General features: G+C 36.5%; 1 protein-coding gene and 2 non-coding genes across 4 annotated transcripts; all 3 read right to left on the bottom strand.

The window, feature by feature from the left end:
• Positions 1 to 917: 917 nt before the first annotated feature.
• Positions 918 to 989, bottom strand: Trnac-gca (transfer RNA cysteine (anticodon GCA)). The gene has a single exon. It is a non-coding gene; the product is annotated as a tRNA-Cys (tRNA).
• A 1,439-nt stretch (positions 990 to 2,428) lies between these two features.
• On the bottom strand, positions 2,429 to 2,500 carry Trnac-gca (transfer RNA cysteine (anticodon GCA)). Its single transcript has one exon. It is a non-coding gene; the product is annotated as a tRNA-Cys (tRNA).
• Positions 2,501 to 15,264: 12,764 nt separating this feature from the next.
• LOC117564224 (uncharacterized) lies at positions 15,265 to 16,571 on the bottom strand. Of its 2 annotated transcripts, none has more exons than XM_034242912.2 (2): positions 15,430 to 16,571; positions 15,265 to 15,363 (listed from the first exon to the last, which is right to left on the bottom strand). In XM_034242912.2, exon 1 carries the CDS (start codon positions 16,476 to 16,478, stop codon positions 15,450 to 15,452), a length of 1,029 nt encoding a protein of 342 aa, XP_034098803.1. In that variant the 5' UTR covers positions 16,479 to 16,571; the 3' UTR covers positions 15,265 to 15,363; positions 15,430 to 15,449. The 2 variants fall into 2 exon arrangements, with proteins under 2 accessions (XP_034098803.1, XP_034098802.1); XM_034242911.2 differs by having other exon boundaries at positions 15,277 to 15,377.
• Between the last annotated feature and the right edge of the window lie 687 nt (positions 16,572 to 17,258).

Genomic DNA, 17,258 nt, shown 5'->3' with positions numbered 1-17,258 from the left:
TGTTTTATTTCGCCAAGATATTTCCTTTCTTCAATGTGCAACAATTCACTTATTTATTTAGAATTTTGTTTGATTATTCAAGAATTTTTTCACTATATACTATGTTAGATTAGATAACCGATACTCAAATATATAAAAGCAAAGAAATTGTCTAATCAACTCAATAATAATACACACACTTCTAAGCAAGCAGCCTTTAATTATCTCTAAGCAAATGCGCACTTGACTTAATAATCGGTCAAGTTATAATAAGAACTTTTAATGAAAAAGTACGCAAGCAACAATTGAGTTAATCAATTCATCTTCTGTTATATATCATGCTTGATAAGGTAGCTATTTAGCTAATCAATTCATCTTCAATTGTATGTAATGTTTGATAAGACAGCAATTCAGAAAATCAACTCTAATCTTCATGGCGTTTGGTTTCATTTCATTTACTATCCCTGCGTTGTTGAGGTACTTATTAAGTTATACTTAATCTTATTAAATAATTAAAGACAACAACAAAATTCATCTTCAATTATATGTATGTTGTATTTGATAAGATAGCTATTTAGTTAATCAATTTATCTGAAGTATTTTTTTACTAGATAAGAAAGTCTTGAAATAATAAAGAAAAAACTTACCGTTTATCAAATTTTGTTGACAATTTTGTACAATATTTGGGCACAACATGAATTGCAAAATCTGTAAAGATATAACACATTTTATTTATTAGAAAAAAGACATCAAACTAAGGCATACTAAAGAAGGAAAAATAATTTAATCGTCTCTAACAATCTCTGTTTCTTTTTTTTATATAAATAGTTACTTTGTTTAATATTTTTTGGATTCTGTTTTTAAGAATTTCTCTCTTACTTTTTAAAATTTTTCATTCAACACTATTTTCATTAATTGAAATTGGCAAAATGTTTCCTAGGGGACACCCGGGTTTGAACCGGGGACCTCTCGATCTGCAGTCGAATGCTCTACCACTGAGCTATATCCCCAAGTGATAATCGTGTTGAAAATAACTGTTTATTTAAACAAATTTATATGCAGTGCAATACTGAAGAGCATCAGTTAATTACTCAGACTTTGCAGTATTTATTTTACTTTAAATTGTTCGCAGGGATTAAACAGTTTTATGCTCGCAGCTATCAGATAACTTTTGCAACAGCTGACGGTGCACAGAGAAACCCAAAACCCCAATAAAATGGTCAACAAAGGATGGACATGTTTTGGTTAGCTCAGAAAAAGGCAAAACCAAAGCAAAGTAGCGGGGAAAATATAATGAAAATTAAAATGCAAATGCGAATGAATAAAAGGTATTTAATAAGCTGTTGACGCCCACGCGAAAGAGTGTTCCTGGAAAATAATAATTGAAATTATTTGCAAATACCACGGAATTCTGGTTTAAGCAGTGAATGGGTCGAGAATGGATCGAACTCACGTTGTATTTATTTGTCCAACAAATTAGCCAAATGCTTGTGACGAGAGAGAGAGAGAGGAAGAGAGACGGAAGGTGGCAGAGAACTCATTTCTATTGATGAGCTAACGCCAGCAATTTGCAATTCGCTTGATTATATGCAAATAAAGCGTTTTCCCACTGCAGCAATTGCAAGAGAGAGAGAGAGAGAGAGAGAGAGAGAGAGTTGGAGATGAAGGAACAGCATCCAATTACAGCAACAGGAGGAGACCAAGGACACCTGCAGCCAATTACAGGTTCAATTAGTTGAAGCTCAAGCATCGTGTGAATTGCAGAAAGAGATAGAGATAGGTAAAGAGTGAGAGGAGAGAAGACAGATGAACAGGATAATAATCAAACTGGTTTGGCCACTCTCCAGGACATTTGGGATTCAAAGTCAAATCAATGTCCGTTTCTGGAGTTATGACGCGCATAAAAGTCAACAGCAAATGATAAATGAAGCACAACATTTGCAAGAGCAAAAAAACAACAGCAAAAAATGGAAAATGAAAACAATTTTCTTTTGCATTTCGCGCAGATTTCAAAGATGCGACGGGATTTCAAAGTGAGCACGGGTAAAAAAAAATACATAGCAAACACATTCAGGTTCCATTTGCCAGACGACAAGGATAAGCAACCAAACGAAAGGATAACAATGTCACTGACACACGACCTGAAAACGGAGAGCACGAAAACGAAATGCCAAAAATGACTACAAAAAAAGAAAAAAAACACACACACACACACCGAGTCGAAATGTAAAACGAAGCTGAAAAGGTGACGAAGCGAAACTAAAATACACTTTCAAATGTACTCTGCAAATTTTAAAAATGCACAAAAAGTAATAATAAAATATGCAACGCGTTAAAAGTTTTCATCGCCATTTGCTAAGCTTTTGTTTTCATGCTTTTTCTTTTACTAAATTATCCGTGATCTTTTCTTTAAAAACTTTCCAACCAATTGCAAAAAAAGTTACTTCCTAGGGGACACCCGGGTTTGAACCGGGGACCTCTCGATCTGCAGTCGAATGCTCTACCACTGAGCTATATCCCCATGCTGATAACTTGTTTTCAAGCTCACATTTAAGTATATGAATGCTTTGAATCAACACACAAGAAATGTATGATGCAATCTTCTCAAGCCAATGCATAATGCTGCCAGCATCTAACAAGCTTTGAAAACGAAACCAAAACTACAAGCGATGAGCTCATAGCTGTCCAAATTTGGAATACAGTGATTTAAATAGAAATATAAAACCAAAACTTAATCGTAATAATAATGTGCGTTTATAGTTGCGAAATAAAAATTGTATCAATTCTTATTTCTACCTTTTTTGATTATCAAAAGAAGAATCTTTGGAAGTGTTTATTAACTTTTCATATACTATATACATATATTATATTTTTCTGTTAACTATAAATCTCACTCCTGTTCCAAACCTAATATTATCTTCTAAACAACCTTAGTTAGAGTATTCCTAGTGAATCCCAGCGACTGTTACGGAAATTGGTGAAAAATGTATGTGTCATGTTGTCGCATACTGATCAGTTGGCAACTTGCTAAGCGGGTCGGCCAAAAAATATAAAAATAAAAAACAAAATACTAAGAGTAAGAGTTGATTCTTCCCAGTTTTTTTTGTGGAGGCACGCCTTCTCCTATGTAAACATATGCCAAACTAGTCGAACAAGTTGTCAAGGGACAACAACAACAACAAATTGCAGTCGATTTGCGTCTACGGTTCTTCTGAAAATTTGATGGCTTTTCCTTTGTCACAGCCGCAGCATAATTTGCACTTTCCTCCTCCGCCAAAAAATGAGAAGAAGGGGGCATAATGAAATCAATTACCAGTTAACAAGTTGCTCAGCTTCTGCCGCAGTTGGCCAAGTAAATGAAATTAGTCGAACGGAAGTTGTTGAACAGCACAGCACAGAAGGCGCCTTGAGGCGCCTCACACACACACACACACACTCACATAAAACTGAGCGAGCGTGAGTAAGAAGTAAAGGAGCAAGAAACTAAAAGCAAGTCGACAAATTGTTTTTACTGTCCTCCAAGTTGCTTTTTATTGGCTTTCATTTAAGTTGTGTTTTCATTTTCCGTTCGTCTTTTTTTTTGCTGGCGTTTTGCTTTTCTTCATTTCTTATTGAGCCAAATTCAATTTGAGCAAATATTTGTGGTGGTTGCCTTTGATTGTGCTTACGAGTATGAGTACAAGTTCATATAACTTGATTTCAAAGTAATTCGAATTGAAAAAGGTTTAAAGCAATTTGTGCAAGTTCTCAATCCCAGACATCGGCAACTGCATTAAATCCGCAAGATTGGATTAATCGATTTACAGAACCTGCAACTACTGAACTGTAAGATAAATAGTTTTGCCCTGAAATCTGATTATCAAAGTTGAAGACTAATTTTCAGATGATAGGATTTGTCCATAAATGGATTACAAACTTTAATGAAGTGGAACCTAATTACAAAATGTAGCTAATTATACAAATTGTAATCTCTTTAAACTTCCAATAGTGTAATCACTCAAAAACTCCTCAACAGTTCTCTAAGCATTACTATCTTCATCTTAAACTCAAAGAATAATTTCTAAATGATAGAAAGGCAATAAACAGTTTGTATATAAATGGATTATAAATTTAATAAAATAAAACCAATTACAATATGTAACTAACTATATAAAATGTAATCTCTTTAAACTTTCGATAGTGTCATCTAACTATGTATATCAAATTCAATCTATTTAAACTTTGGATAGTGTAATCACTTAAAAGGCTCTCGAAACTGAAGAATAACTTTCAAATAAAGGGAATGACGTATTTTGTCTATAAATGGATTTAAAATTTAAAGCCAATTACAAAATGTGTCTAATTATAAGAAATTTCATCTCTTTAAGCATTCGACAGCTAATTATATAAAATTTAATCTCTTTGAGCTTTCGATAGTGTCATCACTTAAAAAGCTCTCAACAGTTCTCTTAGCATTGCTAATCTTCATCTTCAGACTCCCACATATTTTCTCTGGCCACTTATTTATCATGTGTTGCCCTTTTTTGCATAAGCTATCTTTTTATTCTATTCCCCATCTCCCAGACATTCGCACACAAAAAGCACAATATATTTATGATAAACTTTATAACACAACAGAGACAATAGCTCCCAGCTCAATATTTATGTGTTTTCGTGTAAAAACTGAATTTATTAGCCCAAATGCCAAAAACAACAACTCAACGAACTGAACGAACTCAAACCCAAACCCAAACCAAAACCCCAATTCAAAGCCCTAAACCTCAAACTCATGTTAGTCCACATTTGTCTAAGCATTCGGAAAACAAAAACAATTTAAACTTTCATTACAGACAGCTACTCATTGCGCTCTCACACTCACACTCCTGCTCTCTCGCCCTCGCTTGATATATGTCACTCTCACTCCTTCACTTGTGCTCCCGCTGTTTGCCTTTAAGTTGCCAGCCACAACACACTCGAAAATACACACAGACACACAGACACATACACACATTTGGCCACTTAAATGACACTCATTCATAAAGTGTGTGGAGTAATTTTCCAGCTGCTTCACTTCCTTCATCTTGTCGCAATTTTGCCGTCGCCTTTGACTCCGCCTTCTACTTGTCGCTCTCATGCTGCTTACTTCGACTTCCACGTCGCTCTCTCTTCTTGCTCTACCCACGCTGTTTGTTGTTGTTGGCCACCCTCCTCTCGTGACTTTTTGCGTTTTGCGGTCCGTCTTCTAGTTCTATTAGTTGTAGTTGTAGTAGTCGTTGTAGTTATGCTTGTTGTAGTGGTTGTTTGTGTAGTGTGTGTAAGTAGTTGCGATGTCGGGCAACAGCTGTCTGAATCTGTCCTGCTCACTCTCTTATCGCAGTCTCGCATCCTTCGTCTTGTCTTCGCTGCGTTTCACAGTGTTTCGCAGTGTGCGTGCGTGTCTGTGTCTTATCATTATTGCTCATCATGCGTTTCTAATGAAGTCGTAAAAATTGAAAACTTTTAACGCAGGCGGCCGCGTGTTAAAGCTGTTCCTCTCCCTCTTAATTCGCCATTTCTTTCATGTCCTGTTTTCGCCCTTACTCACGCACTTTGACGTCCCTTAGTATTTGTGTCTTTATTTCGCATTAACCGCAAGTTAGTAAGGTATTATCACAAGGTGGCAACGCCGCGTCCGTCTGGCTGTCTGTCCGCGTATACAAACATTTCTATCTCAAAGACTACAAGAGCTAAAGACATCAATTTTGGAGGACATACAACTGAAGCTACTACGCATATCTAGAATATTTTTTACCACTCCAAGTATTTCACAGTCGAGCACACTCTTCTCCCTCGTTCTTCGACGTTTCTTTTTTTTTGTTTTTATGTGGCTTATGTGTTGCTTTATTGCCTCACACGCGTTCGTCTTCCTCATGTCTGCTTCTGCTTAACTTCACAGCGCTACCACAATCATTTTTATTCATTTGCCCATTTTGCCTGCTTCGCTTCCGCAAAATACCCTATGCTCGTAAAATATTACTAAAGAGCATGTGAGACTCTCTCTCAACTTTTAAAGAATCTGCTATTTACTATCTCAATTATTTACATTTTATTGCAATAAATATCCAAAGTTTCGTTTATACACCAAACACTTCTGACAATCAATAAAGGATATCTTGCAGTTGAGCTTTTTGAAAGAGTTCTTCGTGGTTTTATGTCCGTATCGTTGTTGTTTATTTTTCTACGTTTCGCAGTGTTTTTTTTTAATACATTTTCATTTTTTATTTGCCCAACGTTTATTCTGAAAAGTGCGTAATCAGCTTTAAGCTTAGCCCCACGGCTTAAACTACGGACAACTCAAGTATTTAGTCAACTTTAAGTATGCTGTTTATTTTCACTTGCCATTAGAAAGCTAATTGCGTCCCACGAGTGCATTAAGAAACCGCCATAGTCACGAGATCTCCACTCAAGCTTATCACCATTTTCACAAACCATTTGCCTACATTTGTGCGCTGAATGTAAAATTAAAACGGCTGCTTTGCATTAAACTTTTTCTTAAATTCTACCACAAAAGAATTTGTACGAATTTTCTGTACATATCGAATGAACTGTATTTTTTGGCAATAAAAAGGTTTTAAATTCTCTTTTGCTTTAAATTTGTAAGAGATCAACAAAGCTTTTCAGTAAAATCACTATTCATTTTTTATTTACGTATTCCTCTCTCGAATCAAGTCAATGAAGTGTCAATTGCAATGCTCGTAACGTTTAAAAACTTAATGCAATAAGCGATTCAGTTCTCACATCCCAAAGTACAGGCAATTTATAATCGTTTATGAGTTTTTAATTCAGATCAAAACAAACAAACAACAACAAACTGTTTTCATAACGTTACAAACAAGCTGCTGGCAGTTAACGCCCATACCTCCCTCTCTCTCTCTCTCTCTCACTCTTTTGACTGTCTTTCGATATTTATAAAATTTATGTTTTTAATAACACATATAAATTCACGTCGCAATTTTTATTGCCATTTGATAGCTGACATAGTGATATTTTACAGTTTGCTGCAAATACCTTAACTTTCAGTGGGTATTCCAAAAGTTGGACAATTAGAAAGGATTGTTATGAATTTAATTAAAAGTAGCAACTCAGGAAATTATATTTTGTGTTGTAATATATACTTTCTTCGCGGATTATAAATGGGATTATACTGCAGGGTATTTTATGCAAAGTACTCTCATTTGTCCACACACCCATTTTGCATTTACTTTTTTTTGCACTTGTTAACTTTGTCAGTCATATGTCATTGCAGTTTTTTTTTTTTCTCGCTTTTCTCTCCCCACTTGTTTTTTTGTGCAACTTTTGAGTGCTTCATTAAGTTGTCCCATTTTGAGGCTTTCATTTGGAACTTTTGCTACCATTTTGCATTTTGATGGAGCATTTTGCGTCACTTGCAGAGGCCGCAATTATTTTGCCGTTACGCTGACAATTCTGTCAGCATTTTCCCCCACAACCCTGACAACGAGTTTCCAATTCGACTTTTCCCTTGATCCTCCTCTTCACCGCTTCTTCCGCTTCGTGCAAATGTTTTATTGCCACATCAATGTGTGTCTGTTCGTATCTTTAGCTTTGCAGCATTGTGGCATCAACACAAATACCCTATAAATGTGAGGGAGTGTATGAGAGAATATTGCTTTCGCGCATCAATAACACGAGGGCGAGTTGCCACGCCCCGCAACGTGATTTGCAATGTGCAAAATTGAAAATGACAAAACAAAATTGTGGAAATTGTTGCGGCGGATATCCGCACTTTGTGGCTGAGCGGATGTTGCTCCGCAACTCGGCGACTACTTCAACATGCCACATGCCACACTTGCCAATTGCCGCTTGCCCCTTGCCACTTGCCCCCCTCAGGCTAGCTGCATTTCCTGCGCTCGCACTGCAAGATCTTAATTTCGATATTGATGTCAAATTGTCGCTGGGTTTAATTAAAAAAACACGAGTTGCAGGCAAAATGTTGCAGTTGTAGTATCGCTCATCTCTTTCTCTCTCTCCCTCTCTTTCGCTCTGGTAACACGCGTTTCCCTACATTTTGTGTGTTGTGTTGTGCCTTTTAACCAGTTTTTACCCCCATTCCACTCTCTCATATTGCCGCATTTTCGCCTTTTGTGGCTCGTTTTTGCGCCCATCACGTGACCTGCAACTCTGCTGCGACACGTTGCAGAATTTTAAATTTGAATTTGCCCGCTAAAGAAAATCTTTTGTTCTCCGCTTGTTACAATCAGTTTTCCCTCAATTACATTGCGTTACACAAAAAAAACTGCGGTTGTTTTTTCCGGTATACCGTTTTCATTAAATTGTTGTCAGTTTTTGTTTTTTTTTATACCTGCCACCCATGGGCTAGAAGGGCATTATAACTTTGTATTCTATGGTATATTTTAAGTGAAGTACTATATCAATATACCAATCACATCTTTTGGTATATTTTTTAGTAATTTGTGATATATTCATTATATCGATATATCAATATACTGATTAATTAATTTAATTTGGTATATTTTCAGAATAATACCGCACTGTTTAAAAGAACTTAAAGAACTTAAATAAAAGAACTACTATATCAATATACTGATTATAGCTTTCGGTATATTTTTAGTATTTTTGCGATATATTAATTTGGTATACTTCAGTATTTTGTAATATATTAATTAATTTTAAGAATAATACTGCACTGTTTGGTTTTTATTCGAAATGGGTTGCGGGTATCTCACAGTCAAGCACACTCGACTGTAGCTTTCTTACTTGTTTTGTATTAGTTTCTTTTTGCCTTCATTCCATCAGCATAATTCCCGAATGCGCGCATTATAATGTTATCACGTTTGACCGTAAAAAAAATTAGGTATTATCTGTATTTATATTGTATACATCAATTATGACACAAATAAATTGCCGCATGCATAAGAACGCATCAATTTTAAATGCAAAGAGGAAAAGAGCTTTATCAACATTTTGCAAAAAATAAATAATAAACGGATTCTTCCTCTGATATTATAGCAAACAAATCGAGGTTTAAAATATTAAATACAATTTGTTGCGACAACTTTGGAGTGTATAAAATTTATCTTTAATCAATCAACCCAAATTAATTTATCTTATTTTTCACCCTTTTCCCATGCTAGGTAATATATTTATTATTTTTACAGTTGGCTAGATCTTTTTAAAGGGCTATATCATTATGCATGGCAATAAATTCATATTTGTGCTGTAAAATTGTAAAATTCCATTGAAGGCGACAGAGAAAATGTGAGCAAAGGAAACTTCCGTCAGTGCGAAAAAGGTTTATAAATAATTGGATGAGCTTTGAGTTAATAATGGCAATCATGGCATCATCAATGGCTGCTCATCAGCATCATGGGCCATTTTGCTACTTTCTCCCGCTCTTTCCACCCCCTTCCCCTTTTCCTACTTGTTGTCAGCCTCAATGCGGCGGGGAGAGACTTTAACTGATTGCAATGTCGCCTACGTAAAGTCCAAAATACATTATTGATTTCAATTTTAAATTTACTTTTTGTTGGTTGCTGTTGTCGTGGTTGTTGTTGTCGATATCTGTTGTAGTTGTTGTTGTTGCTGTCGTGGTTATTGTTGTTGTCGGTATCCTTTGGGGAAATCTGCTCGGCGTTGTTGTCAACGCCAATTTGTTTGGCAAGGTAATGAAAAATGCAAAGGTTCCATTCGAATACCATGAAATATGTATAAAATAATGAAAAAACCATCAACAGATAAAGCTAGATAGTCCATGTGTTTAACACACACAAATGTTGTCAGTGTATGTGTGTGTGTGTGTGTGTGTGTGTGTGTGTGAATACATGTGTATCGGTATTTGTACGCCGTTCTGGCCATAAAGCAGCAAATGGGCCAACACCTCGTAAAGTGCTGGCCAATTTCATTTATGTGGCAGCCCGCGACGCAAATTGAAAACAAAGTTGGTAGCAGGAGACAGCAGCGAATTCCATGTCCACAACGGATTGAGAGAGTTCGAGTGGAAACTCAGAGAGAGCGAAAGAGCGAGAGAGTGGGAGAAAGGGCGCTGAAAGATGGCCAGAAGCTGCGGCCATAATGTTGCCTTTTGCTCATTTGAAATTGCTGCTATTTCAGTTGTTTCGCCGCGGCTTCTTCTGCAATTTTCGGCCAACTGGCAACAACTGCAATTACCAGCAATCCAGCCGAAAAGTTGTTGCTTTTCTTGCTGTTGTTGCTGTCGTTGTTGTTGTTCGCCCATTTCCCGTCGCACAGTTCTTGGCCAAAAAGTTTCTGGGCTCCCAAAAACTTCGTTTGCAATATATTTTATAATTTTTGCACCCGCTCCGCGCAAAACTTGCGCATTTTAATTTGCGCTTCGCGGAGAACCAATCATTTTAAACTATCCCCACCGAAAAAAACCAAGTGTTAATAAGTTTTCGCAGCTTTAGTTGCTTCACGTTTGCCAGTTGAAAATAACTAGCCAAAAGCCTCACTAACAACTATTAATAACTACTTTTCTAAGCGGATGAGTTGGCGACTTTGCTTTGCCCGCCGCAATAGCGGCATCCACAGCTCATTAAGTCGAGGGGAATCTCCATAAAAAGCCAACGAAATTGGTTTAATGCAGCGAAGACCATTAGTGAACTGGCTAATAGGAGTTTAAGCAACTAATAATGAACTGACAATGTTTTAGTCGAGAGCAGAGCAGAGTAGAGGGTGATGCAATCCACTCTTGCGTATACGTAATTTCTTTTTATAAAACAAATCATAATAAATGCTATGCATTTTTTTATGGAATTGTATCTCAAAGGCAAAACAAAATAAAAACAAATCCAATAATATTTCAATGTTGTATTTCTCCTTTTAAATAAATATAAATTTAGTCCCTTTTGGCATGTTTTCAAATTGATTTGTTGATTAAAAATAGAGCAGAAAAAAGAGAATTCTCTTTGCTTGAAATTCAATAAATTGTTGAACCAAAAATTTGTCAACAAAAAGCTTTACAACATGTTTTGGACGCTTTGAAATTTTGCATGTTCAAGTCTAATGATTAAAGATTGGAAACTGTTTGAACTCAACTAAAACCAAACTAAACGAAACTCTGGACGAACTGTGAATGAAATACAATCTGACATCTAGACTAAAAGCCAGTGAATGGAAAGTAATAGAGGGGGACTGGGAGATAGAGAAATCCTTTCATATATTCGATAAAAAGGAAACCACAGAAAAAGTGCCACAATTTCCCAGACAGTTTTGCCCCCTTTTGCGCCCACCCCAAACTGTAATTGCGCACACTTTATGGCTCATTATTTTCCATGGAAAAATGGCAAAGTATTCACATTTTGTTCTATTTTTCTTTCATTTACATTTTTGTACTATGGCTGCTTGCTTGTTCGTTGCCAGTTGCTAGTTGCTCGTTGCTCGTTTTGCCGCATGCCACATGCAACATGCAAGTTTTCATTATGTGGAGCATAAGAAGCCGTTGGCCGTAGCCAAAGTGTGGCAACAATATTTAAACTTCTGCATTATGCATAGCTCTGATGTCATTAACACTAATGACGTCATGAAATTCAATGCGCGATGCCACCAGAGCTGCTGCTGCTGTTGCTGCCGTTGATGCCACACACACACCCACGTTGCACGCAGACATTCTAGCCACAACACACACGTACACACTCACACACACACATGTACATTAGCCACACATCGACCACACAGTGACCAACGCCCACACACACGCATAAAGCGAAACCCACGGAGCGTGGATTGGAGACCAGGAATCAGTCGCCAATAACGCCTGGGAATACTTCAACACCCGCTCCCCCTCCCGCTCCTGTTCCTGCTGCTGTCAGCCTGAATTTACCAGCCTGTGATATTGGAAACTTTTGCAATGCGGCCACCAGACAACGTTCGTCATCTATTTTTATAACATTTTCTAATACACTTTAATCCCAAAACGGGGCGCATCAAAATTGGCAGACAGCGTGTTTGATATGAAAATGAATATCGTTTAACAAAATTTGCAAATCAGAGGAAGCGACATAAAAATGAAAACTAGTTTTATATAAAAACAAGTAAGAAACCCGTTACCCATTTTGAGTAAAAGCAAAACAGCGCGGTATTATACCAAATAATATTCCTCAAAAATACTAAAAATACCGAAAGTATATTGATAACATTTGAAATATACCACAGACGTCAAAATATTGGCTTTCAGGTATAAAAAACTATTCCTTTTAGTTATGGACGTAAAAGATAAAATAAATAACAAATAAACTGCGATAAATACTAGCAAACAGAATTGAAGAGAATTTTTGTGTAATAAAAATTCACAAAATAACATACTAACTATAAAACACTAAACAACAATATACTAATTTGATACTAATATTTCAGCTGAGATTAAAAAACAATTATTGGAATTTGACCCAAAAGTTGTATATAAGTATTAACAAAATACTGAATCTTGGGGTTCAAAAATACCACAAAATACCAACTAACGAATACCTGGCAACAATATACTAAACAAAATAATAATATTCTAAACAAAATGTGATCGTCGAAACAGCAAAAATACTAGATATTAGGTAAAATTTAAAATTAAATTTTTTAAAGCGAAGTCTGTATTTTTAGTAATGAACAAAGAGCATCTTAAAGTCGACCAGCTGTAACATTTATTATGTTAGAAATATATGGTTAAATGTGAGCAGTATGACGACCACGCAGTTCTCGTTGTCTTGCGGTTGAGAACAAAACATAAAAAAAATGTATATAGAAATAGAAATCTCGGTAACTGTTGAACTTTATATTCAAATATCGCATGAGGGTCAGTCGCCAGTTTTTGACTAGTGCAGCATATGATTTTAATGATATCTTCCAACATGATGTCGAACTCCACATACACACACACAGACACGCACACAAAAAGGTTAAAAAGCCAAAAGAACTTATGCCATACTCAAAACAATTGCGACTTTTGTTATGGATATCCCCGAACAAAAGCAATTGCTGTACGTGCTCCTGCCAACAACTGATGTGTGGCACACAGAGAGCAGAGCAGAGAAGCAGCAGAGTCCACTCCAATTGTGTAGTGTGCTCTAGTGCCAGTTTTGGGTTTCCATTTAAAAACTCGACATCCAACTGGGCTTCGCTTTATGACGCCACACTATAATGTCAAAAAGGAAACAGCAAAGTGATGGAAAGAGAGCAGAGCAGAGCATATTTATGGTTGACCATGTGAATCGATTGTGAGGTTATCAATGCTCTGGCATTGTCAACCAAAACACAGTCAGAGAGACAGACAGTTGAACAATGAGGAAGTATTTTGATGGAAGAGCTCAAAGGGAATCGAAAGGAAGCAAATGCTTAAACAATACCAAAGTACTGATAATAGAATCCGTACAGCTTATAGCTAGCTCATCGTGCTGTGCTTTGCTTTGACTGCCAGCGAATAATTAAAAGTTGCACTCATCAAGCTGAGCAAAACAAAAGAGCATCCAATGTGTGCTAAAATAATGTTGATCATTCTTTTAGTTACTAGAAATAGAGTTTTCTAAGTTTTAATTTATATATCGCTTGCCAATTATTCTATTAAAAAGAATTAAGGTTAAATTACAACAATCTCTGAGCCAATTGCTTTATATTTCAGCTGCAGCAGCTTTGATTGCCAAGCTCGCAATTAATGCACTTTTTTAGCTTGTGTTTATTTGGCAAGCTTCTTGCCATTTTCTTTCCTTTTTTTTTCGACGCACAACTTGATGATGGTAGAGACTAAAAAAGTGGCAGAAATTGTGCAGGGATTGCAATCATTTTCTTATACTCAATTTGCTTTTTTCCCATCTCTATCTCTATCTCTCGTGTTGCTGTTCCTTAAATTTTTTTCTCTGACAATGTGCAGTTTTTTTTCTTTGCATTTTTTTTTGGCAAGGAGAACATCTGCAGCATCAGCACTAAGCATCGGCATCGGCATTGGCATTGGCTTTGGGTTTGTGGATCACAATCTACATCTGCATTTGCATCTGCAACTGCAACTAGAACTTCTTCTTCTTCTCCTTCGATTCCTGCATGCTCGGGTTCGCCATCATCCTTGTAATCTTTAGTGTGCACAAGTGTTTAGCAAAGCCTTTTAAAATCCGTTTAACTTAAACAGAATATCGCATATGTTGTTGCCATTCCCATTCCCATTCGTTGTTTTTATTTGTTGTTGTTGTATTTAGTATGCATCACATTGGCATTGGGATGGCTTTGCCATCTCCCCTCCCCTTCCCCTCTTTGCTAGCCTTTGCAAGTTCCGCTCGACTGCAAATCCCGCACATGCAAATCCAACGGCATTTGTTGCCTCGCTGCCTCCTCCACTTGGCTCACAACTTATAAAACTCGTACATATGCCATACTCACACACACACACACACATGCATATCCAATGCACACACATCATAGACGTCAAAAGCACACACATTCTCACACACTCATACACACATCCCACACACGTATATTTTGGACTATATCCAACGAGCCATGCAATATGACACAAATATTAAATGCACACACAACAAGAACAACGAAAATAACATCGTGTTGCGTAGCAATGTTGCAAATTGATGCACTTCAAGATACCTTATAATTATGGAAAAGCTCTATGAAGAATTAATGTGAAAAATTATAGTACCAAATGGATATACATATATTTAAGTTTATGAATATACAAACGTTTGTCTCGAGTGCCTGAATGATTACCAATGAATAATCAAAAAGGTAAGAGCTTGGAGGCTGCAAATACATCCAATTGATGAGGATAAGTTAAAATAATGGCAAGGCTACATTAAAAACTAAAGTCAGAAAACATAGTACAAGATAGATGTATAAATGTCTTCATAAATATAAAATAGATTGTCTCGACTAATTAAATGATTATCAACGTATAGCTTAAACGGTAAGAGCTTGGAGGCTGCAAATACATTCATGTGATGCACTTCGAAATACCCTATGATTATTCATAGGCTCTATAACGAACTAAACTAAGAAATCGCATTAATAAACGAATATATCTTCAGCTATTTAACCATAAAATCATTTGCCCAGACTGACTGAATTTGAACAAATTGCACAAATAGTAAGAGCTTGGAGGCTGAAAATACTCTCATGTGGCAATACTCTTAAAATTCTTGGAAGGTCGTGTAAAAAACTAGTCTATGAAATCGTAGTACTATATGTTTCTTTATATAACTCAACTGGTAATAGCTAGGAGGTTATAAGTACATTCAATTGATGTATATAAAAAGAGTCAAACCTTTTTGTAATAACATGCTAATAATGTCATATCATATAACATATATGCATCGTTTGTCCCAACGCAACACCAAACGATAAGAGCGAAAAGCCTGCCACTGCATCTCATCTAAACGGTAAGACCTAGAAGGATGTCACTACATTTCATGATAAGCTTATTTGATAACATTTATTTGCATTGTAACTTACAGTATCTTTACTTTTACAAGCTAATGACCCCGTCTGCGTACATCAAACCGATTTGCAGTCGGTCTTCGTTCAGTTCCCGCCTCAACCACAACAGTTTTGGCCGCAAAATCATAGGTAGTACGATTATCTCTGGGGAATATCAAAAGCAAGCAGAATGGAAACGAACAATGTATAATGAAATTCTTGAGTATAACCCTAGCCAAAATTCTGCGTGCATTTGGTGTTATGGCTGGATAGACGAAGGCATAATACGGTTCACTTAACACTTGGTAAATATAAGCCGGAGCTGGCCTTGGACGCAATGGAATGACGGTTCTTACATAGATTACACGTATGTTCATGAGATATTTGCCTGGTGTCATGCCATGATTGTACTTCAAAAAGAGATATTCATACCAGAAGACAAGTAGCTTCATCACAACTATCAGACAAACAGTAGCAAGCGACAGTTGAAAAATTGCTTGCAAGTCTTCGAGGAAACTAAGGACGAAGTTCTCCTCCGCTAGCAGCGAGATGCGCACAACTGGCAACTTTTCATCAACACTGGTAAAACTGATAAACATAAATGCCACCAAAATCTTCATCAGTATAGTGATGAAAGCATCAAAGATTTCGGCAAGAGTTCGTTTCCAAAATGGAGCTACCAACATTTCCACACCGCCCAATCCCCAGATCAAACGTTGACGCGGTAATCCGTCCAGTTCAACAACTGCCTGGAGATCAATTCTGTGACGACCTTCTCTCAGTTGTGGAGTCCACATCACGCGCCTAGATCGATTAGCTAGCGAGCGATTCCTTAGATATATCGAAAAGCTCGAGTTGACAAAGTTCACAAAAGAGTTCCATTCATGCGCTTGTCTTGTCCATTCGGCCAGACTGGCGAAATAAGCCTCCTTTGCATTAGAACCTTCCATTGACAGTAGCTCAGCTTCAATAGTATCTTTTGCAATCTCTTCAGAAGCCTTTTGTGCCGTCTTCTCTGAAGTTTTCAATTGATGGTTCACAGTATCTTCTCTATGTGACATATCAATGTCTTCATTGATCTGCATTTTATTTGAAATTTGTTTTCGTTTTTGTATAATTTAAGTTGTTGATAGTTAAAATTGAAGTGTGAAAAAGGAGGAAAAAAGGTTAAGTAAAAAAATGTGTCCAACAGAGACGAAGCTTGCTAAGGTTGTGGGCCTCAATTCGATATTGAATAAGCGCAAAATACTGTGGTATTATTGTTAAAATGAATAGATGAATATGGTATCACCTACCGCAAAAAATACCAAAATAAATATAAATATATATTTGGTATATTGATATAATACTACATATAAAATATACTAAACATACCAGACTGTCAGCCAAAGCAGTTAGGACCCTATTGTAGTAAGCTTTTTTTGCCATACAAAAGTATTTCTTGAATAACTTTTACAATTTTCATCTGATCGCAGGAATCATAAAAATTACAGTTATTACTGTATGTAGAGAAAATGGTCACTCTAACATAAAAATTACACTTGTTACTTGATATCCTTTGAAAAAAATTTGAAACCAAAATTTGACCTGCGTGCAGCTGCTACAAGACTTTGGAAGAAAAATTATATCTCTATCTCTTATAGGCTCGGAGATCTAGATGTTTCTACGGATGGACAGACAGACAGACGGCCAGACATACATGGCTATTCTAAGCATAATCAAATAAAATTTCTAATTATAACTTCATTTAACATACCTAAAGCAAACAACTCTCAAATCCGCACAATCTCCTGCACAGCATATACCCCTCTGCCACTTGTATTCCAGGGCATTTAAATTGTGCGCCCGAGCTTTAGTTTTACATT

This window comes from Drosophila albomicans, chromosome 2L, assembly GCF_009650485.2.
Source record: "Drosophila albomicans strain 15112-1751.03 chromosome 2L, ASM965048v2, whole genome shotgun sequence".
Lineage (NCBI taxonomy): Eukaryota > Metazoa > Arthropoda > Insecta > Diptera > Drosophilidae > Drosophila > Drosophila albomicans.
This window is presented reverse-complemented; position numbering and strand designations above follow the sequence as displayed.